The 24,636-nt window shown below is 42.3% G+C and overlaps 3 protein-coding genes across 3 annotated transcripts; 2 read left to right on the forward strand and 1 right to left on the reverse strand.

Moving 5' to 3' along the window:
• Positions 1-234: 234 nt before the first annotated feature.
• LOC308156180 (polyadenylate-binding protein 1A-like) lies at positions 235-1,333 on the forward strand (the record flags this gene model as incomplete). Its single annotated transcript, XM_080529535.1, has 2 exons — positions 235-972; positions 1,067-1,333. The coding sequence occupies 2 exons, from the start codon at positions 235-237 to the stop codon at positions 1,331-1,333; spliced, it is 1,005 nt and encodes a 334-aa protein (XP_080385661.1).
• A 343-nt stretch (positions 1,334-1,676) lies between these two features.
• On the reverse strand, positions 1,677-14,626 carry smad2 (SMAD family member 2; the record flags this gene model as incomplete). The annotated part of the gene is made up of 10 exons (XM_080528891.1): positions 1,677-4,056; positions 4,573-4,717; positions 5,236-5,373; positions 5,897-6,109; positions 6,526-6,579; positions 6,864-6,938; positions 7,148-7,282; positions 7,493-7,686; positions 8,158-8,247; positions 14,388-14,626. The coding sequence occupies 10 exons, from the start codon at positions 14,624-14,626 to the stop codon at positions 3,933-3,935; spliced, it is 1,407 nt and encodes a 468-aa protein (XP_080385017.1). The 3' UTR covers positions 1,677-3,932.
• A 2,640-nt stretch (positions 14,627-17,266) lies between these two features.
• Positions 17,267-22,951, forward strand: LOC308156181 (coiled-coil domain-containing protein 17-like; the record flags this gene model as incomplete). The annotated part of the gene is made up of 13 exons (XM_080529536.1): positions 17,267-17,395; positions 17,643-17,792; positions 18,326-18,458; positions 18,648-18,804; positions 19,225-19,344; positions 19,606-19,757; positions 19,977-20,102; positions 20,284-20,393; positions 20,791-20,876; positions 21,143-21,358; positions 21,702-21,924; positions 22,306-22,416; positions 22,799-22,951. The coding sequence occupies 13 exons, from the start codon at positions 17,267-17,269 to the stop codon at positions 22,949-22,951; spliced, it is 1,866 nt and encodes a 621-aa protein (XP_080385662.1).
• Positions 22,952-24,636: the final 1,685 nt, after the last annotated feature.

A 24,636-nucleotide genomic window follows, 5' to 3' on the forward strand; every position in this document is an offset into this window, starting at 1 on the left:
TCCAGAAGCTGGGTTCCAGAATCCACATGACATTCCTTTCTCTGTCATTCCTCTGCACAGAGCAAGCTTGTTATTCTTCAAGCTTGTTATTCTTCAAATTTGTTTGACTAAATCAATATTATTATGGCCTCCTTGTATGTTGGAGATCTCCACCAGGATACCACCGAGGCAATGTTATATGAAAAATTCAGGCCCGCTGGTGAAATTCTTTCTATTGAAGTGCGCAGAGACATGATGACGCGGCGATCCCTTGGGTATGGCTATGTCACCTTTCAACAGCCAGCTGATGCTGAGCGTGCCCTAGACATGATGAACTTTGATGTTATCAATGGAAGACCTGTGCGCATCATGGGCTCTCAGCGTGACCCTTCTCTGAGGAAGAGTGGTGTCGGCAACCTCTTCATCAATAACTTAGAGAAGTCGATTGACAGTAAGATCCTCAATGACACATTCTCTTCCTTTGGAAATGTGCTTTCTTGCAAGGTGGTTTGTGATGAGAACGGCTCAAAAGGCTACGGCTATGTGCACTTTGAGACCCAGGAGGCTGCTGAAAGAGCCATTGATAGAATGAACGGCATGCTGCTCAATGATAGAAAACTGTTTGTTGGACACTTTAAATCTCACAAAGAACGAGAGGCTGAACTTGTAGCCAGGGCCCAAGCGTTCATTAACCTGTACATAAACGGATTTGGAGAGGACATAGATGAAGAAAAGCTGAAGGAGATATTTGAAAAATATGGACCAGTCCTGAGTGTCCGGATCATAACCGATGGCTGTGGTAAGTCCAGGGGTTTCGGCTTTGTCTGCTTCAAGAGACATGAGGACGCCCAGAAGGCCATTGATGACATGAATGGCAGGATGCTAAATGGGCGGAAGGTCTACGTAGGCTATGCGCAGGACAAAGAGCTGTCCCAGACTGAGCTGAAGCCCCGGTTTGAGCCCATGAAGCAGGCCCACAATACCAGACACCAGGTTTGTGTACCTCCGGTTGATCGTACTTTTTGTTATTGTTCAGTATTTGAGAAATGTTAAAAAGCATCTCACTAAACAGGGTTTCTCTCTACAGGGTATAAATCTGTATGTAAAGAACCTGCATCACAGCATGGATGATGACCGTCTGCACAGAGCGTTCTCCTCTTTTGGAATAATCACCAGCGCAAAGGTCATGATGGCGGGTGGACGCAGCAAGGGCTTTGGCTTTGTGTGCTTCAGCTCCCCTGAGGCGGCCACCAAGGCTGTGACTGAGATGAACGGCCGCATTGTGGCCTCCAAGCCCCTGTTCGTGGCCCTGGCCATGCTTAAGGAGGAGCGACAGGCGCGCTTCAACTACTAGCTGGATCAGCTGACCCAGAAGATTTTGAAACCTGCTTCACCATTGAAAAAGAAACATATTTGAACATTGAACAAATGTCACAATATAAATATTGCAAAATGAATGCATGATTTTATTTAGAATTCATATGACTGCCGCTGTGTAGAGAAAAGGGTAAGCTGGACCATCTGGCTCAGCATACTTAAAGATAGACTGACTTTTGAGGGGAAAAAATCAACATACATTTACCCTGTCAGAATGATCAGAATATCATTACTTAACAGCTGTACATTGTAGAAAGTAACGTTGCATACACACAAGTACACAACACAAGGATAGTCAGACAAGCAACAGTCAAGAGAATTAAAACTTTTATTAATGTACTTTATTATGAAGTCTGCATATGCAACACGCCGGAAAAGCTTATAGTCTGAAGTTCACGTCCTACCAGTACATCTCTCTAATGGTAACACAAGCTCATCCACTGTTAAATGCTTTGCCAAAAAAAGAAAAACAAAGAGAAAAGTAAAATAAAATGGTATATACACATTTATATGCATATATGTCTGGTCCACTTGATGGTCTATTTGGTTTCCTCTCCACACCCAGTCTTACAGTACATGGCAAGCAGAAGGAACCGATCGGTCTATATGGCCACAGATTCACTAGCAACATTAGTGGCCATGTTCTCTTTGCCAAGTCTCAACTCCTCACTGCTGCACTGACCTGGTAAAATCACAGGTGTCATTAGATCATCATCATCATCATCACCACCTAAGAGGATGGACAGGGTGGGAAAGGGAGGGAATGAATCTTTTCAAGAGTCTCGCCACTGCCACAAGTAAAGGATGACAGACGGCTAGATCACAGTCGTTAGTAAGTTGTATAGAACAAGCACACACTAAAATAAATGCACAATTCTCCCTGGAAAAGCAGTCAGGTGGTCTTGTCTTCATTGGCCAGCTAAAAGAACCCTGTCAAGTGTCCGAAATATTAAATATGAGGTTTTATAGCTGTTAACGCCATTGAACAGCCTCAGTCTTTGGAAAAGCCCTCAAGTTACGAGTGGTGCCGAATACTTTTGAGGCGAAAATACTTGAGTAAAAGATCTCTGGATAGCACAGATGAAGTATGAGGCGTTGTCCTCTTGTATTCGTTTTTCAGGGGGCAACATGTACATTGGGAAAACTGCTAGTGCTGAAAAAGCTTTCAGTGGAAAAACACAGGTATCTGTGAAAGACTTTTGCTACATACTTCTTGTATGATAAGACATCTTGTCATTAAGCCTTGCAACTTTAAAAAGAGGGCATGATCTAAAAAAATATTCAATTCTAATAAAAAGGAAGAGAGCTTTAAAGATTTTAAATATATTTATATATAAAAATACATGAAAATACAAAAACATAGCTAAAAGAAAGATTAAGGAAAAAATAATCCTGTAATTGTATAGGATAATCTAGTAGTAGTTCATCAATACTTAAAGCTTAAATACTTGATGTTTTGAAAGATTTGGACTATAAGGCCAATTTAGTGACAACTGGACATTTTGGTAAAACAACCCATTTTCATTATGAAAACCAGACTCCAAAACCATTCCATAAGGACTTTCCACTCTGTGCTAAATTAGAATACTGACAGAGTCGGTCTCGTTCTGTGTCTGCCTAGATAGATAATCATATGATTTAGATTTGAGCCTATGGGTCTTTTGTTTAACTTTAACTTAATTTATTTTTGTGGTTTAACATTCCTATAAGTTCATATTGAACTAAAAAATAATTCTTGCAAACGCAAACAACTATACATTAAAGGCAACATTCTTTTAGAGAGGGTGTGTGTGTGTGTGTGTGTGTGCGCGCGGTAGGGGGGGGGGCAGTAATTCAGAAATGTCAATAACAATATGTATTACTTGGCTGTCCTTACAGAAGAGCACTGGGGGGTGAAAGACAATAACACGATGCTTGTCTATTTACCATCCCCTGATAAAACATCAAGGTGGAACCTTTCTTACCATGAAAGGTCACGTGTTGCCAAGTCGACAGACTGAGAGGCAAAAGCATTAGTTTAGCTTTCAAATTTGTTCGGAGGGGACGCTTCTTGAAACCTGGAAATTACCAGAAGGAAGTTCATATTTCAACCTATGGCGCCCTCCCCTGGTCATCTAGATAAACATACATTTCAGTTCTACTGCTACCACATCGAATACAGAGGGGTTGAGGGAGAAACAACGTAAAGGTGCATGAAGCTGAAGGGAACAGCAAGTGCCATGTTCTGCTGTGAACAGTGAAACGTCTCTAAGGAAGGAAGGAAGGGAGGGAGAGAGGGGAGGGGGGAGGGAGAGAGGGGAGGGGGGGGAGAGAGAGAGAGACAGAGAGAGACTATAGATTAGTCTGTAGTTGTTTTTGTGGTCATCACTGTTGTTGTGATCGTAGACTCTGAAGGGGTTTGGGTGGTAGTTGGTTGGTGGTGGTTGTCATCGTCGAGCCTGGTGGCTTTTTAAACCGACTCCTGTGACTATCATTTGTCATGCCATACATATACAAGTCGGAGGAGTTGGTGTAAAGCACATCCAAGGATTGGGAAACTGCTGGGATGGTTGTCATGGTCCCCCCCAGCATTGGTATTAGGACATACTGGAGCAGCGGACTGAGGGAGAGCCCATCTGGGTCAGGACCTTGTCCAGCCACTGGAGGGGCCCATTCAGATGGAGCTCGATCCAGCATGGGGTGCTCGTCACAGTCTGGCGTCTGGAACACAACATTGAAACCACATTGTTTGACAGTCAGCCATACACAATATGGATCATTTTACCAATATTATCTTTAACAATCTGGCCATCTATCTTTAACAATCTGGCCATCTCACCTATACTCTCAATCCAACCGTTCCCTCACACTTACTCTACCCGAACTCCCCAACCTGTTCCACCTTCTTCCACATTTGTCAATCTTCCTCATCCCTCACCTTCAGTTTCCATTAAGCAATTTTTATTTTTTCTAGGATCCCTTTACCCAAGTAGCTGTCTGGGATTGTTGAACCAGGAGCATAATCCCCCACCAGGTAAACTCTCCAGGTCATTGAGACACTCAAGCGTCTCTAACACAACAAGGAGGCCACCCATCAGAGAAGCTACCCATAAGAGAAGAACATCCCTCACCTGTTCTCTACCAAACCTTTTCAGGCCTGCAAACCTAGGGAGATCTTTTTGAGCATTCTCTCAGCAGAACCCCTTTAACCCCCTTTTCCTCCTCCTCGTCTCTCACCTGTACTCTGCCCCCCAGCCTTTGACGAAACTCATGCGGATGGTGCACATCCTGGTGAGCTGGTAGACTGCCTCGAAGCCCTGGTTCACCGACTGGGCCAGGAGGGCGGCAAACTCCTGGTTGTTGAAGATCTTCAGGTTACATCCTGAGGGATACATTATAAAAAAAAACATTTATTATCATCATCATCATCATAAAAATTATGATCACACTCCTCAACTTTATCACCAAGACTCATGCGGTCATCTCGGAGGTCTTGTCTCCACCTCTGGAGTTCCAGTGCCATGACAGTGGGGACATGCTACACCCATTGGTATTAGCAACACTTTTCTTATCTTCTAACCAAAGGTCTTCGGACCAAAACGTTGACATTAACTGCTTTGCAAGCAGAGTGCAGGGAGTTTTTATAATGTCATAAAATAATATCATTCATGATATTTGAAATGTCAGTAGCCTTTTTATGTTATTTGTGTACTAATAATCACGTTCTTGAAGACAATTGTCACATGACAAGAAACAGCAAGTTGATATAAGTGTAGCATTTTGAAATAAAGCACATTTAAAAAAAATAACCAAAAAAGAACATCTGTGCATGCCTGAGAACAGAAACATCTCTATGAGCCTCAGCTCCCCATTGGATGTCTGATGACAAGTGATTCTTACCTGGCGGGATTTTGCATACTGTTGCTGGGTGCCACCCGTACCGCTGATTACAGTTTGGGCTCTGAACAAAGATGGCACTGTCACTAAGACACTCGGCAAAGACCTCGCCACCAATGTAGTAGAGCCGCACTCCTCTGCCTGTTCAGGAAGGCCGAAAAAAGGTTAGTTAGGATATATGTGAGGGTGCGTGTGTGTGTGTGTGTGTGTGTGTGTGTGTGTGTGTGTCATAACAAATAGGTATCCTTGTGTTTGAAAGTTTAGGTTCAGAGTTGACTTGATGTGAGGTTTGTTCATTTGTCAACAACAACATTCACAAAAGTTTCTCTCCATGTTCAAGCTACCCTCTGTGTAGCCTACTTTTAAGGTGATAGAAATGGGATGGAGTAGCCTACTGAGATGGAGGGGAATAGAGATTGGAAGGGAGTCGTCTACTGAACCTATGATAGAGATTGGAAGGGAGTCATCTACTGTACCTATGATAGAGATTGGAGGGAGGGAGAGAGGGAGTTTAACTGTACCTATGATAGAGATTGGAGGGAGGGAGAGAGGGAGTTTAACTGTACCTATGATAGAGATTGGAGGGAGGGAGGGAGAGAGGGAGTTTAACTGTACCTATGATAGAGATTGGAGGGAGGGAGGGAGAGAGGGAGTTTAACTGTACCTATGTGTCTGCGGGTCATCTCGACTGTGGCGTTGCGGTTGACGTTGGAGAGCAGTCCCAGACAGAAGCGTTCCGAGTTGGAGGGGTCCGTGAAGCCGTCGACAGTAAGCGAGGGCTGCGAGGCGTGGAAGGTCTCGCCCACCCGCTGATTGAGCTCGTAGTAAGCTATGGAGCACCAGAACGCTGGCTCCGAGTACGTCACTGGCTGGAGGTCTGGAACACACACACACCCAGAGAGAGAGAGAGAGACAGAGAGTTAGTTGGCCTCGATACACAACAACAACCAAGACCATATCCAGAGCAACTGTTCCATTGCACCAAACAATTTAACAGAGATATCCTCATTTGTCCTAACACATACCTGTGGAAAGAGACAGCACAACGGCTAATAAGTTACCTATTTTAGCACATCAGTCAAGTAGAACAGCCTATCAACAGCCAAGTCGTGTATACCTCGAATGAACCTACAGCTTGAGATGACAATGCTTGTCTCACCTTATCCATGAACGTACTACTGACTCCAGTAGAAATTGTGAATACAAACTCTACTACTTCAGTAGAGGAACACATCATTTCTGCTAAAATAAGTAAAGAACGGAAGAACAGTAGACAAGAGGGCATGCTCTTACCCATGGCATGATTGACGGGTGAAAGCGTGCCTGGTGACAGTTCCGCTGGAGAACCTGGAAAACAAAGACAGTTGGTTATTTCTGCACTCTAGAGTGCTATAAAAAGAAGTCTACTATTGAAAGAAGAAAAAAACTGACAAGCGTGTTCAGACAAATGTAAATGGACTATTTTCAAGGGAAGAACAATAGCTGTTTTTCTTTATTAAACAGTCATTTGACACATATTTTCTATATCGAGTCAGCAATGCAGCACACACAGCTGCAGACCCAGATAAACACAGTCTAGAGTCATTCCCCAGGCCAGCAGTGACTGTCGCCCATCCAGGGAATGTGGCTACCTGTGTCCATACTTTGATTCATCTGTTGGTCACTTGTCTCCCCATCCTCACTGATGTAGCCTGGTGGAGGAGTCTCTGCAACACAGTATAACACACACACACACACACACACACACACGTTACGCATAGCTATGTCTATGAAAAATGTGTGGGCCTGTTTCGCAGGAAAAGATTTAGCCACGTCCAGTGTACTGTAGTAGTACAGAGGCCTTAGAGCAGTATCATTGTTATTTTTAGGGCTGAGGAAGTGTGTAGTGACACAGGAGCTTAGGACTACTGCTGACCTGGTATGTAGTTGTTGGGGGGCTCGATCCCAGCGGGGAAGTTGGTGTTTTCCGGTATGGAATGGGTGTAGTCATCCAGTGGAGGGAGCTCCGTAACGATCTCTGTGTGCCGGGGTACCAGTACAGGCGGAAGAACTGGAACGAACCGAAGCGATCAAAAAACGTAAAATACTACAGCTATACTAAAACACATAATAAAAAAGCACAATATAGTAATAGGTAGTAAATTCCCAATTGTGTTGAATTATGTTTAATTAGGTAATTTTTCTTATCTGATTTCCTGGGAAATTCTATAACTATATATAATATATTTAGATATTTTGGGGAGGATTCAACACTGCGTACCTGGTGTCTCAACTCTCTGGTAGTGGTAGGGGTTGACGCAGACCTCGTCCTTTTTGAGGTTGAAGGCGTACTCGCAGGTCTCCATGGCGCGCAGCTCATGGTGGCTGTGCAGGTCGGGCCATCTCCACAGGCGGGAGTAGATGACATGGGGGAGGCCCTTCCTATGGGACACCTGCAAGCGACCGTCCAGGGACCTAGGGAGGGAAGAGAGACAAGGGAGGAGGGGAGAGAGAGGAGGGAGGAAAGAGAGGAGGGAGGAGGGGAGAGAGGGAGAACAGGAACAGATAACATGTGGGAACAGAGGGAAGGTAGATGAGTTGGAGGAGGAGAACGTTTTGATTTCTAACCTTAAGAAATGCCCTAAAAATGTATAGAAATCCTTAAAAACTACTCCTCAACTATTCTTTTACTTGAAATGACTGAATGTATGATAATAAATGATGAACATAAAATGTAGACACTCTTGTCAATTTACGGTAAGTTCATAAGAAACTACTGCATGAAACATATCAGAGAACAGAACAAATAAACTAAGAAGAATAGTCATGGTATACCTAAACTTAATAACCCCCCTGGAGCAAACATCATCATCATCATCATCCCCACCTGCGGCCCACAGGCTGAGTGAGTTAACAGAAGCACATGACAGAGGAGGAGATAGTCACCTGGTTTGGTCAGGGTAGCTGTAAAGGCCAGAGGTATCCCACTGTTCTATCGTATGTGGTGTACTCAGTCCCCATATTTCAGAGCAATTGCTGTGCACAGAAAATAAAACAAACAAAAACACAAACACAAAACAAAAACAAAAAAAATGATAAACATGGGGCATGATTCATTCAAAAATACCAAGATGAGTTAACATGAGGGTAGTCAAACAGTAGGGTCTCTTATTGGAGATGGCCGTGTCCTCAAGAGGTTAGCTAGTGCACTTCGGGACATGCCTGTCGGCTAATAGGAGAGACTGTTTGAATGAGAAGAACATAGGGACGCAATGTGAGATGACAAACCAAAATCTGATAATGTGCTATCAATATTGCATTTCTGTTAGTTAAAGACGCTCTACGTAACAATTATGTGTGCAGATATTCGTTAATATCAATGACATATCTGAATAAAATTCCAGGCGAGAAATGTGTTCATGCGCTGTTTGAGGCTAGAAAGTTGCTCTAAGTGATCAGTACACCACCCTCGTTGTATAGGACTAGCAGCGCATTCCTGTTTCACGATTGGTTCTCATTCTCGGATGTGGAAAGCATTTTTTGCATTTGAACTAATTCTCTGAGTGCCACAGCAAAGGGGGTGAATACGTTTGCAAACAGACATTACTTTTCTTTCACTTTGAAAGTGTCCAGTAAGATGTGGTCAGAATTCAAATGTATTACCATGTCAGCGTCTGAGGCAACACAATGTACAGATGGGTAAACACGTTTGCAAGGCACTGTACTTAAAACAATTCTAATCCAGAAAGTGTTGCATAGAGCACCTTTAAACACATTTGAACCATGCGGGATTGTTTTTTAGGGCATATGCAAATTAATGTTTGATATTTTGAGTTACAGTAAATCTAAAAATGAATAAAAAAACAACAAGGCAACATCTAACAACAGACAGTGATTATTGGATGACAAACACAACAAATGCCACTGCTCTGACAAATTGCATGAATGACTGGAGGTAACAGACAGGGGAAACGTGACAAGTGACTTGATATGTGATTAATGAAGTCCTGCCCCTTTGGCTTCTCCAGAAACCTTGGCAGAATCTCTGAAACAGGGCTGAACTTAACCTCACAAAAAACACTAGCCAACTCCCTGGGTCATACTTTATCATGCTTTAGAAATACAATACACTATTGTAGTACCTGGACTTGTATGAGTAAAACGAATACCCTGACTTCCGTGTCAGACTAATTTTCTCAGCAAAGTGAACTGAATTTGTCTATAAACTGAAAACATGACGTAGATATTAACCAAACAACGGTACACACCATATGACACTACCTCTCCACTACCATCATCAATAGACTAATGAGAAATATATTTGAAAAAGATTTTTGAGTTAAGTGTGTACTCCTTTAATTTCTGAGGGTTAGGGTTAGCCCAGGCCAAAATGTGCTGATGGATTACCCAATTGCAATGCGCCTGGACTGGCCTGTAATAATGAACCCTATACCTTAGGTCAGAGTTCAGACAAGACAAGACAAGATGAGTCAGAGTGAACTGACCCTGACCACCGTCTGCAGTTAGGTAATGACAGATTAGGTTATTGGTGCCGCAGTGTCATGTGTCTCCTCCTGGAAATTAACATTTGATGATCCACTGCTGACTGGTCCATCCTTGGTACAGATGCAGCTAGATTACTACTGTATATCACAGACTAAAGCAGAGCACGACAAATGTACAAACACACAGATGAGAGTGTTTCTCCCACTGGGGTTGAATTTCACATGCAAATCTAAATTTGAAATGAATAATAATAGTAAATAATAATAATAATAGTATATAATATGGTTAAAATGTAATAATTTCATGAAATGCCCCTCCAGTACTACCTAACACTGGTGGTGGATAATTGGCTGGTCCTTGTGCCTACCGTTGACACTCATTGGCTGTTCCCTATTCCCAACTACTAGCTCTAGAGGCTGATTGGCTGCTCCTTGTGCATGATGTCCAACTAAGGGGGTTGATTGGCTGGTCCTCTAGAGGCTGATTGCACTACAGAGGGAAGGTCCGTGGTCCCCGTTACAGACTGGTGACCCACTTTTGAGGAATTAAGCCCTGTTCCCTGTTGCGTTTTTAAGTGAGTGAGTGTGTGTGTGTGTGTGTGTGTGTGTGTGTGTGGGGGGGGGGGGGGCATACAGTATGTGTGCATCCCATTATTTCTTAATAGCCTCTATACCATCTGCTTAGCTGCTGCAATCTTTCAAAGCCAGTGGCTTGGCTTGATGAAGACAATCTTGTACTGACTACACTGAACGGACAATGCTGAACAGACAATCAGACCATCTTTGTCTTGTTACAATCAGCAGACAGACCACTTTCTTCAAGTTACAATGAACAGACAGACATTACGCTGCACAATAGACATGTCTAAAAGTCACACACCAGACAAGGCCATTCAAACAACCGGCCTGCATCACCAACAGTTTATCAATCATACCACCTCTTGACATCACATGCCAGCTTCAATGGGTCTCCATACATCTTACTTCCTAACCACCATGGTGTGCCACTCCTCTTGTGCAGCCTCCTGCTAATTAACACGCCCAATACAGTCAGAGCTCTGCTGTTTTATTACAGATTAATCCATGTGGAGGAGGAGGGGGGTCCCAGAAAGAGCAAAATCAATAATTGGTTTGATGAGCAGCTAAAAACAAGCAAAAAGGAAAAACAAGCTCTGTGACTGTCCAGCCATCTTGTCAACTCTTCTAGGAATGAGCAAACCTGAGGACAACTTGGCAAAGATCTACATCAACAAGACTGAAGTGCATTTACATTATCTGTAGGCGAAAGAAAGACAAAAAGTAAACATCCATTACATGATTCAGTTTGGACTGTAGAGAGCACTGTGAAGCCAAAAATGTATTAGCAGTGTTCTATCAAAAACTTGTGCAATGAAATAAAATTCTAAAAGACAGTATACCCCCTGACAGTGCAGTAACACTGTTACTTCCGCTCTGTAACAATTGTTTTGACAGCGCTGCAGTGCAGTACTACTTTTATAGCATCAGAACCATACATCAGAGGCTTCAGGACTCACTCCAGTCAATATCCTCACTCTCCTTCCTCTGCTTTAATACAGCTACGCACATGGTACATTTCATGTGTGTACACAAATACTTAAAATATTCTGGTATCCTTCAGGCAACCTAAGGACAAATTCAAACTCAGATGCTTCCAGTTCCTTCTTACAATCAAGATCAAGAAGATAGAAACAAGAAGGTCTAAATTACCTTTTCGTCTGTTTTCTGGGGAATGAGTTATCATCCTGGTCCTAAAGGATCTGTTATCTAGAACGTTCTCAACCCCTCTCTCCTTAAAAGTAGAAGGGGTTGAATATCGATGACCTAAAGTTATGTGTTGTTTGTGAGACTACGGTTAATGGTAAGATTTGTTTTCTGAGATAAAAGAAAAAAAAACATTATAGTCTCAATCTTGTTTCTATTAGGGTATGGCCAGTTAAACTATTATTCATGCTATAACTAGCCAGGTTAGCTGACAGATGAAAAACCTAACCACTTCCTAATCTATTCACTGACTGAAGGCAGGCCACATATTGACAATCAGCACTTCTGACCTAAGGCCCTATGCTGATAACGTGGGTTGGACAGCAGGGGCTGAAAGAGGAAGTCCCATCTCCAGAGATTAGTTTGTTTGTCTTCTCCAGAAAGCTGCATTCAATCTCAGTGTGACCAGAGAGAGGTCAATCTCCCATGAAATGAAGCTTCTCCGGGACATTAGCATTATCTCTTTATGTCTATTACATAATATCATTATTGAATATCATAATCATTTAAAGGAGCATTTTTGCAAATCTCTTGTATAGCACAAAATGTTTTTCATGCTATGATAGTTACATATTGATTAAACTCCATGACAAAATCTCATCACCTGATATCTTCTATTCAGCCCATAAAATCACATTCTGTCAACTACATATTAACCTATTCCCAGGCTATTGTGCACAGCACATAACCCTGGAATAACAACAACTCAAACATGCCCCTGGTAACAAACTTCTTCCTTATTTGATTTGAGAGATTTACAAGTGATTTGGGAGAGTTTGACACATGGTCTATCAGAAGGTCCGAGCATATTGGGCTGAAGTATCTGGGAGTGAGATGTACTACATATACATGTCGTTGGTAAGCACTCAGGCACCCTGTCACTGGGCGTATTAACCAATGACACGAAAAAAGTGGGATGAAAACTGTTTGCAATCTAAGATGGCTGCTTAATTAGATGGCTTTTTCCTTTCTTAGTGAGATAAAGATATATGCTTTCTAAATGGAACCAACAGGCTTAAGGGTTAGGGTTAAGGGCTAACCCTAACCCTAAATTATTTAATTATTTATGTTACATTATGAAAGGAGCAGGCTAACCTGTTAGTAGTCTGGAGATGTCTACAAAGTTTGGGGTGTAGTTATTCGAAGCCTGGGAAGCTGTTTGAATCCAGCTGCAATTTAACATGTGGCCACAGGAGACGCATACGTTGAAAAGGCACCTTTATAATTATAATTAACAAGGTTTACATTAGACAGGCATCAGGGATATACCTTTTCCATCACATCTGGAACTCTCTAGGGTTAAGTAAAATCTGTCTAAAATCAGTCTTCCACAGAAACCAGCCAGAGGTATAATCTGTTACAGGTAAACTTGTGGAATAATTGTGACAAAGAATTAAGAATGTGTAGTTCAATCTGCTAAAAATATAATGATAAATGATACGGTACCGGTAATTAAAAACGGTATTTTTTTGGGTTTACATTTCATTTAATGCCTTATTGATATGTGTGTTCTATGTTCATATACTAAATAGGACCAAGATAAACTACTACTAATAGGTAGCCTTGACTTCAGTATTTCATTCTCAACATAGGACTGATGCAACAGACACTATAGGTGGCACGCAACAAGCAAATATTCTGAAGTGTTTGAGAGTTTTCACAGGGACACATTATCACCAAGACCATCTGACATCCAGCCATTCCCATGGGATTTGGCTGGAGCCCTCCCAGGCTTGGCCATTCCACAGTCCTCCAAGGTTAACCGAGTGATAAGGAGCTGAAAACACATGTAATGAGACGGGTCCTACAACATCAGTGTTTTGCAAACCCAGACTCTTACACCAGAGAGCATCCTGGTAATGGGGTTTCCACTAAATAGAGGAGCTGAGGGCATATTTACAGTACAGTTGGCATGAATGCTTTGTGGAAGCGACCTTTCATAATAGGATGATGGTCCTTATCACCTTCACTTAGACTGATTGCTGGGGAATGTAGCTGAGATTGACAGCTTTACAAAATAGTCGAGGCTGAAAGTGCTGACTCAAGTTGTTGATCCTCCAACTCTTCACGTGACAGAGGAAGGATCTGTGCAAGAAGAAACTGACCTGTGACAAAACATTTCTAAGCATTGTCTGGCTTCTAGATAAAATCAGATACAAATACCTCAAGAAAGGCATTTAGGCTGTTAGTTAGGCTACAACAACTACAATAGACATGCATCTGAAAAGGGTTTAGGGTATGTATGTATGTGCGTTGGCTAATTCAGATCAACATTCTATTATGCCAATGGGTTCACATAATAAGGGTAGGCTACTTAAAGTCTTCAAAATCTTTCAATGCGCTATTCAAGGTGATATACACATAGATCACCATAAAATGATATATCATTCATGATCCCTGACAAGTACACAAATAAAGAAAAAGTTAGTGAGAAGGGCCTTTTGCAAAGCCACTTCTGTTTTGACTGGTCTTCTCTCGTCTTCCTTATGCCATCATACCAGCTATGCTTCCTCTATATGGGTTTCGTTTCCGATGCTATCCTATGGCAAGTGGAAGTGGATAACTACTGCACCACAACAGACCATTAACTACTCATCATCCACTTCAGTTAGGCCTCAGTTGGTCTTCAATCAAGATTACTAAGCTACCAGGTTCCAGGTTGAAGTCTAAAACATTGTTCTTGAGCAGCAAAATTATGAGGCCAACCATGCATTGTTGCAGCATTGTTGCACCTGAACTTCTGACAAAGCTGGTATCCTGTAAAGAAATTCAGAGTCTGTTGGTGTATGGAGTGTGTGTGTGTGTGTGTGTGTGTGTGTGTGTGTGTGTGTGTGTGTGTGTGTGTGTGTGTGCCAATGAATGTGTCTTGAGGGTTCTTTGGGCGCATACCTGGGAATGGTGACACACTTGGTGTTGCAGTTCTGGGTGGTGATGGCTTTCTCAAGCTCGTCCAGCTGGCCAGTCTTCTTCAGCTTCTTCACCAGGCTCTTCACGGCCTTCTCACACCACTTCTCCTCCTGGCTGTTCTGCTCCCCGCCTCCGCCCGCTCCACCCGAGCCGCTGGCAGACTTCTTCCAGCCCAGCAGCCGTTTCACCACCGGAGGGGTGAAGGGTAAGATGGAGGACATGGTGGGGTACACCGGGGAGGTCGAGGTTCTGCCACCTCCTGTGACCAGTCAGTGCAAAGACACAAAGGGAGAGTGAGGTGTGTGGAGCAAGGATACAAGCCTCCCTGACTCGGCCCCAGAGAAGGGTTGCAAGGGTTGAGATGATGTAGGATATCTCTGGGTTGTAGGGAGGGAGAAAGTGATGGGAGCAGGAAGTGTGGGTGACGAGCAACCTATGGAAGAAGAAAAAACAATGCTGAAAGCTGACAGCAGGACATATCGGCTAAGCCTACAATAATTGCCTACTGCTACTATAGAGATCAATATTATATAGGTTTTAAAGTCATTCCCTTACAAATAATCACAAATATCATACTGAGGTTTTAACACTAAATCTAACTTTGGCCACCATCAATGCCATTTTGATAGTGTCGACTCACTCCAAACACAGGGATCATTGAGGATAGGCATACTAGTCCTGGTACAAAGAAAAAGAGGTGGCAGTTAATAGACTGGGCTGATGTGAAATGATCCACAGGAAAAGGGTCCTGTATTCAGCAGCTTTTGGCGAGTTCAGAGAGGCTAACTGAGGTCGCTGCTACTGATTAATCCGTCATCACAGTAATGACAATCCATAATAGGCTACACCATACATTTGGGGACGTTAAAAAGCAACTGTAAGGACCACCATTGAAACAAAGCACCATTACAGTACGCTATATCGTAGTCTGTGAAAGCACAAGCGCCTTCTAATGATTCAATTCAAGCGCTATAGCTTAAACCTTGGACTGATTATCAACAGTCCGAAAACAAGACAAGCAGTTCCTGAAGAGCATTCGCCAGTTCGACAAAAGGCGGCTGTACCCTGCAAATGCAAAACAAAGCTGTGGCTATTTCTAGAAATCACCTCCAAAGGCGTAAGCGTAGTAGTTTTATACAAAGTGTCTGCGGCAAATGTTACTTTGTATCCGATTGTTCTACTCCCGCAGTTACTTCTGAGACAAGACTGGCTACAATGACACAAACCGGGACATGAACATGGGTTTGATTTGGTTCACCAGACTCGCCGAATCGGCGGAGTCTAACATCAGGGACAGTGGAATAATAGTGCAAAGTGAGAAAACTCCACCTGCTCGGCGCGCCAAGTGACTTTAATCAAGTGGACCCATTACTGCCACCCCCGATTCAGAAAAGCTGTTGTAAAATCAGGAAAATGTCAACAGCAACAGCAATCATCCCGAGAAGACAATACATTCTGTACCTGTTAGTCATTAAGGGCCTACTGAAGTGAATGGTACAGTTTTCTTTTGTCTGCATTGACTGACAGTTCTCCTAAAAAAAATGCGAGCAAGCTTGCTACTTTGTATAACAGACAAATAAACAGGTTTGGTACATGTTTGCAGCCAGCAGGCTCATTTATCTATTAAGAGTACTTACCCAGTGGAAATAGCGGTGTATTGTGTAACAAATTAGGCACCTCTCAAAACCAGTACATTTTCCATCTGGTGATATGTAATTAGACTTTTAATACTATGTTTTTCTCAAGCCGCCGAATACACTAGTAGATGATGGCCCCTCATAGAGAGCTCAACCAAACTTAATCACACACAACGCGACACTTTCCTGTCCCTCCTCCTAATTTCCTATTGGTTAAGGACTGTGTTCAATTGGATAACCTCCTCCAAATACCTCTCATGAATTGGTTCGAAATTGTGCCGATCATGGCTTCTTGTGCGTAAACTGTATGTCGGCGCTATCTATTGGATGGCTTGTTTGTCTATATGTCAACACAATTGATATGCCTTCTGTAAGATCTTGGTTTGTCAGTGCGCTTGTCTATCTATTGACTTCATAAAGGACCCAGTCCAAAGGGGCGGGTAAAATAGTTTATTTCTCAAAACACAATTTGACATGCATAGGCTACTCCACCATTCATTAATTCAATTACTATAACCTCTCGATTGTAAGTTTATGAGTGTAGCCAGTAATGTAATTACATCCACAATTGTTGTTCAGTAGCCCTGGACTACACCCGCATCTGCCAAACAAATGTAGTCATCATAGCTATGGTGGCAACAGAACTAATCCATTGACAATTTATCAAACTAGATTGGATGATTGATTGTGATAATTCCAACATTTAAAAAAAAATCCTATTTATACTGTGCCGCAACCACACCAATGTATTGAATTAAATAGGCTACACATAGGCGTTGATAGACTAATATAGCCTGCACTATGTCATATTATGTCATAGGGGCCTACAGTATATCCATGCATAATAAGTAAAAAGTAAATTAGTGTCCAGAGCCCAAGCAAGCGAAACTGAAGCTATCCACCAGTCTATACCAATTTCTGACAGACATACAAAGCTAAAATGTGAATCAGAATTACTGAGAAGATGTAGGTTACAACCTACAAGTCCTACTGTAAATGCTACTTTATGTTTTAACTTTACACTCAGAATTTGGTGTGTTGGCGCCCCCGTAAGTAAATGTGTGTCTTATCTTATCTGTGTTGATTAGTCGTTGCCAAGAACACCGTACACCGTGCACGGAACACACACAGGCAGGGATATGGGTTAACGATTGTTTAGGACTATATCAGACTACGATATTGAATATATAATATCATATCTTAACATTTGCTGAAAATATGTTTATGGATTTTAGTTGCTCCCGGTGTAAAATGACTTTCAAGTCCTCGTTACTGCTTGAAAAGCATAAGGAAAAGTTTTGTATAGGGGGAAAGTTTGAGAAAACCAAGGAGACAGAGACTCCGCTGGACATGGTACTGTAGCTCTGAATTTGTACTTGATTGATTATTTAATGATAGCATTAATAAATAAATAAAGCTCCTTTAACTTTGATGGGCAGTTTGACAGGTTCATATTTGTAATTCCTGACAGAAGTTCTGTAATACTTCCACTCTATCTGAAAACCATTTACATCTGGGGATCACTCGAATTGAATGCTGTAGCCTACAGGTGATAGAGGGTCAGAGAGTGTATGAATCTGTGTCTCTCTCTCTCTCTTAGCTCGAAAGAGTGAGAGAGCTTCAAAGAAGACGTTGGGATCGGATGATGCCTCAGCCCCAGAGACAGGAGATGGAGAAGTTGGGCCTACATGATGGGAGTCGTAATCAAATTCAGAGACCTGTTCCACTCAGGGAAACTAACAGTGAACCGGTGAGCATAATTGCAATTCTATAGTAGCCGTAATGTTCTACTCAATAAGTTATCCGCTTTTGAAGTTTTATGAAGCTTTCATAAGTTAGTAATGGCTATAGATTTTCACTGGTTTCATCACACATCATGAATAACATAAGTAATTGGTGCTCAGTTTGCTGCACCTTATAGCCTGGGCTATCCGTGGTGTAGTGGATGAAGCACCCTCCTCTGCTGATCACACTCTCATCATGATGACTGAGCACACACTCACACTAGAAGAGGCCTACACTGAGCAAAAGTCATGCTATTTAAAGGGTGGTAAAGTAAGGTCATATTTGATTAGGAGCCAGATGTATGGACCTGTTATAACACCCATAATGTCCTTATATAGATGATGTGTGCACATTATAGCGGAATACTGTGTTGCTTTATGAAGGTGCTATTAAGTCTTGAAATGTAATTCATTGTAATTGTGTCCTCTTATTCAAGCTAATATTCATGCTAATAGCCAGATTAGATAAACTAATAAGGCTTTAATCATGATCTTGTAGGCAGGCAACACATCCAACAAAGCTCATTGGTTCCAGAATAATGACACTCAAGTCAAAAACCTTGCCGAAGATCATGGCAGACAGATAGCCGATCTGGTTAACGAAAACAAGAAATTGGAGAGGCAAAGAAGAGGTGATGAGACTTGTTTCTACATACATACAGCAGAGCTGGACGAAATGTGAATAATGTTAAAGTGTTTGTGCTGTTTTAACCTTTGAGTGTGCACTATTCCATCAAACTATTCCAGTCAAACAAAAACCTATTTGTCCAAGGTTTGGGCATATGTTGGTGTTTTCAAATGCTTAGTCCTTTTCATGGTAGCAGACATCGGCCTAAGGTGGCAAGAGCTGGCTGCTCAGACCAGGAATGTGTCTCAGGTGGAGAAGATGTTGTCGGAGCTGAGAGACCAGGAGCAGACAAACACTCGGCTGCTAGAGTCTCTCGTTCAGCAGATGCAGCACTTACACATGGGCCCTGAGTCAGTATCACACATTTCACATAATTGTTGCTCTTATACCTGTCTAATAAGACTGTAATTACTCTGGTAAGAACAGAGTTATGTATTAATGGCTTTAGTTTATTATATAGTAATGAGGTTGAGTGATTTTTGTTTACGATTTGCCATGGGTTGTTATGTAAGTAAAATAGGGACCATTCCCATTCCCCTAAGTCATTATACTGTATAACATGAGAGTATGCAGGCTACTTATAGGTATAGGTATAGAGCTAAAGTGTTACCAATCGTTCTGTTTTTGTCTCCCTGTCTGTGTCAAGAATTCACTCTCTGTAAGCTGTCCATATGTACTTAGTGTTGAATGGCTGGGAACTATGGTTATAGTCACTAAGCCTGTGATTGTTTGGTTATGATAACGAGACTTTGTTATGTCTGTTACATTAGGAGAGACAGAGTCACTAGCAGACACAGTGACTCTCATCTCTACAACTCAAAGAACAAGGAGAGGACAACCCAGACCTACATTCCAGTCTATGGAGGCGGGATGTTGTCTTCCGAAATCAGGTACAGTATAAATGCACAGCCAATTGTTTAAATAAGACCTCTTTGCCCCCTGAAGAGCATATACAGGTGCAACAAACAACATGCCAGACAGTACTTTGCAGTCTTGAACACCCAACACAGTGCAGTTTTATTTAATTTCTAACATATGTAGACTGCAAAACTAAAGATAAGCTCCTGTAATTGCAAGCCTTGGTCCACAGTAAACCAAGTGTTGGCTATGTTGTCTAATTTGATGTTGATGTTCTGATGTTTTCTTCCTAGTGCCCTTCGTCTATCCTATCTCCAAAATGGAGGCTCCGAACCACTCATTCTGGCCCAGTTGCAGGATTTGCTGCACGAAGCCTTGCAGGTGGAGAGGCAGCACCAGAGGAAGTGGCCTCAGACTCAGCCCCATCACAGAGACTGGAGCAAACGTAAGGTCCACTTTCAAACATCATCAGACTTCGGCCTGCTTGCCCACAATCCATAGACACTTATAGATCTGAAAGGTCTGGATCTAACAAGGTCGGGCTTGCCCCGATGGCTGGGTGAACCTTTCGTCATCTTGCTCCAATAGGGGGTAAGGGCATGTAAAGCGGTAGTTTCTGGACGGGGCCTGCCTGTTACCAACCTTATCTGGTTTTGATGTGCAGGTCGGCACCATGTCAACCACGACCTGACTGTTGTTGAGATGGAGAACAAGCGTCTTGAGGATGAGATCATGAGGGGTCAACTGAGGAGAAGGAGGGGGACTACTCTCATCAGAGCAACAGACTTCAGTATTCAAGTTTACTTTGTGTTATGCTGATATACTGAGCACTTCATATACACTAATGTGGTATAATCATAATACTTTGGTGAGGCAATTCTATCTATGTCTAAAACTGCCATATACGTGACATAGCCCAAAAATAAATCTGTTAGTCAATCAAAAGTATTAATATGTTTTCTTTGTCACAGATCAACCCCTTGACCAGCACATCAAAGCCATGAAGATTGATATTGACCTGCTGAAACAGGAGCTTGAGATCAGCCATTTGAGGAAGCAGATGAGAACGACTAAGTCCCCAGTAAAATCCCCACTTCTTTTCCCCCCACTGGTACATCATGGCTATTCTTTGTTAAAGTTGTCAAAGGTGAAAGAGGTTGATTATATCAGCAGTCTGTATTAGCCGGCCAAACTAAGGACTGGGTGATTAAACAGGATTTGAACCTGGATTTTGGGTGTGAAAGACCTGCGCAAACTTGGTACGTGTAAGACTAGGAATTAGCTCGGGGAGCTAACGCATGTCTTCAGGTCTTAGCCAAGGTTATTCATCACGTGAGCGTGGTCACTGTACCACTTCTGTTACATCTAGGCATTAAGGTCTCAGGCAAAAGTTACAAATGATTATTGTGTTCCTCCATGTATCCATACATTTTCATAAAATCTATCTATTTTGATAATCACCATGATCCTCTTCACAGGACGAGGTGAGGTCCCAGACACCAGCACTTGAAAAGTATTTCCTGGAATCCTTTGATGATTTGGGTCCGGCACCGTACGATCCAATGTTAGTTTCATCATCTGGATCATAGAAATCAGACCTGGGTAAAAGTGGTTTATTTAGCTTTTCTGGAGCAATAAAGCCTGTGGAATAGTACTACAATGGCATTCGCCCAGCATTCTAGGCAAACTAAATCAAGGTACATTAAACAAAACAAATACTATTCCTACCCAGATCTGATGGAAATCCTTCCAGAATGGGAGCACATCAGTGTGAGGTTTATTACCATGTCTTGTAATATATTACCTTGTTGCCATTTTGTGTCCCTGCAGCGCAGGCTTTGTGGTGTTCTATGACTTCGTATTGGGGCTATGCCCATTTTACAAGGTTTGTCGACTGATGGTGGGGCTGTACAGTGGTGACCAGGAGGTGGGCACCCCCTCACCACTGCCTCCATCCTACTGTGAGCCAGCCAGCCTCTGTGCCCAGACACTCCAGCATGTGAGAGGGCACCTGGCTACAATATCCACCAAGCAAGCTGTGCCCAGGTGAGCTGGGCTGGATCTCCTAACAGCAACATCGTACATCGTACTTGGCTGACGTTTTAGCTTGGGAGGGTGCATGATGACATAAGTCATTTGAATCGATTGGCTGTTTGGGGTTGCCGTGCACCACTTGCCCGCCCCCGTAATCCACATGTGCCAGCAGACTATGCTATGCCCTATCCCAGGATTGCCAAATTGAGTGAGAGGGTTAAATTCAAGGGTGCAAAATTGTATTTGGTGGCATAGTATTATGGTGGCAAAGAGTCTAGTGGAAGTGATTTGACATTTGATCCATGTAATATTCAATCCATACATGCCCAGAGCTTCTCTTGCCCCTCTCCACTAGAGTCCACCCTGCCTCTACTATCTCCCTGGTGCTTCAACTCCACGCCTCTGGAGGATATAACGCGTATGGACAGGAAGTGACACGTTTGTTGCCCCGGGGGTGGGCCAAGGTGGACGTCTTTGACAGGCATAACCGTGTAGTGAGTGGGAGATGGAAGTTGCCAGTTCGTGTTCTTCCGGTCAGGCCTTCCCTGACAACAGGAGAAATCAATACTGTTCCACAGGTGAGGTTGTACATGCTAACTGGGATCCTTGGGACCTTGGCCTGTCTCTGATGTCACCCCATTCAAATTCTGATTTAAAATGGTTATGGATAGGGTAAGGGTTAAGAGTCATCCAAAGTATCCCACTTAGCATCTACCCAGTTGAAACACAATGCTCACCTGCAACTCTTCCCCAAGTCATTGCTGTAAATGAGAACATGTTCTAAGTCAAAGTCATGTATTTGTCTAGTCAAATTATCAAAAGTAAAGGTTACAAGGATGGCAACTATAGACAGTGAAATCTGCAATTCATTCAACTTTTTAACTTTTAAGCTGTACATTAACGTATTGTCAGGGTAAATTGAGGTTAGCCTTGTGTTTGTCCCTTCTTTCCCCCTACAGCTGGACAATGCTGAGATCTACATCAGAATCATGAATGCCAGGGATTCAGACATGCAGAGCTCTGCTCCCATCAATCATAGCAATATGGGGCTCTACAGATACCTGCCTGTGGTATGTTACAGGATCTCTACAGGATCTCTATCTAGTCTCAGAGATATTGAACTTTGGCATTTTGACTGTTTAAATACACTGTTTACTCAATCCAACTCTTACACAGCTTCATATAAATATATATACAGTATAGATATATAGATATATAGAACTAGAAGGCTTAGAAACATTGTGGCAACTATTTTCCTCTGGTAGTTGAGCATGTGGGAATGTATTCAGTCCTTGAAGAGGTCTTGCCAAGTTGCCAACATTAGTTACAAAACGTTACCATTAAGTTTAGTTAAGTTATTATATGAGGCAGTTTATGTGATACTGTGATATAACAAAATAATGACTGGTTGGATAGTTCAGGAAATTATAGGTCAGTTTCTCTCTCCCCTAGATGTCTGACAGGAGCAGTTTCAGCACACATAACCTCCATGCCCAGGTGCCTTACCTTCCAACTACCAGCCAGGACCACCTACTAGCCTTCTCAGAGATTGACCATGAGGACCCTCCAATACACTCTGGGCTGCTATCTTATGACCAGAACTGAGATAAATATCAAACAGCATCTCTTCTACTGGATGAAAAACAAGAGAATGTTCACTGAGCCAACCCTGGATCTTCTCTCAGAACATGTTCCATACTGATAGCTGACTGACCAAACTATAATAAAACAAATATTTGTGGAAAGTTTATAAGTTTATATATAAGTTAAGATGGTTAGAGCTAACTGTTAAGGACTGACCAATAACTGGATTTCTATAACAATGACTTAGGGCTTAGGCTATATGAATTGTATGTAGTGAAACACTGAATAAAGACCTAATACCTGGCTAATGATGCCTAATAATGGCCTAATTATACACACTTACACAAACACATTGTTAGGTTTACTGAAGCGTTACCCCATTTTAAAATAATAATCCGTGTGTTAATCATATTGCATAAATATGACATTTATGATTTACAAAAACCTTAAAATATAATTTGGGTTGGTGTTTGGGAATGCCGGAGTCTATTATGATGGTAGGCTACGCATTTTACGTAAGGAAAATTAATACAATAATTGTGCAAAGAAACACATGTGTTCAAATTAATTTTAACAATACATTATAGGCCTTCTACCCCTAACCTTTGTTTGTTATATATAAAAAGTGTGACAACATAACTTCGCACAAGTGGCGCGCCAGGTAAGTTAAATCAAGCGCCTTTTAGTGACCGGACCCACCCCCGCCCCCCTGAAATGATCCCGTGGAGACTGACGAGCTCACTTACCCAATTCAATTATGCTCTTAATTGTTTCAATAAAGACCTCCCCCAAACCAGTTTCTGTTTGACCCAAACGAGCTGCGTGGTCGATCATGGAATTACGGCTGTTCGTTTGTTTGGTTATATTTACCAGTTTGAATGTTTCGACAGGTAACACGATTTCCTAATGGCATTACCATAGTCAATCGGTTATCTTTATGTGTTAGCTGTTATCCTCTGCCATCACATCAAATATCTAAATCAGCATATAGCTAGTCATTTGGGCTGCAGGTGTACCTGGGTTAATCACAGGCCAAACTTTCCCCCCCGTAATCTATTTGCAATCATGTGGGTTTAGGTCAGAAGTGCGCAGACAACCAGTGGCAATGCGATGATGGACCATGCCTTCCCTTCTACTGGCGGTGTGACGGGAACGGTGACTGTTTGGATGGCTCTGATGAAATGGATTGCGGTATGTCTGGTTTAAGCTGTCTTCCAACTGATCTACCTTTACGGATGTACATTTTTTTCAAATCCAGGACATTCCCAAATCAGCCAGGGCACTACGCAACTGTCATAAAACAACGAAACGCGAAAGAGGCTGGGGAGAAAAGGCGCAGTTTTGCTTTATTCCTCATAGCCTAGAGTGTTCAGAACCATTGTCCCTTGTAAAGTGAGTTTGGGGAATACATTATCATAACCCCTGTTACTAACCAGTACACTAGCTATGAGCCTTCTGGGGGCTCACATGGAGTAGTTCTTGTGATGTATACAGTACATTTTAGAACCGTTCAGATTACTTTCCAACTACAGAGAGGATTCAATGTTGTCTTTTCAAGTATAAGCTTTCACCCCAACTTAATACATTTAATGCAAAAGGTAGCAACTGTGACTTATTTGATTGTGGTACACTCAGACACAGCATATCTGGGACATTGTTCTCTGCCATCGTCCAACAAACATAGGGTTATTCATTTACAGTATTAT

This window comes from Nansenia antarctica, assembly GCF_963989245.1.
Source record: "Nansenia antarctica genome assembly, chromosome: 4".
NCBI lineage: Eukaryota > Metazoa > Chordata > Actinopteri > Argentiniformes > Microstomatidae > Nansenia > Nansenia antarctica.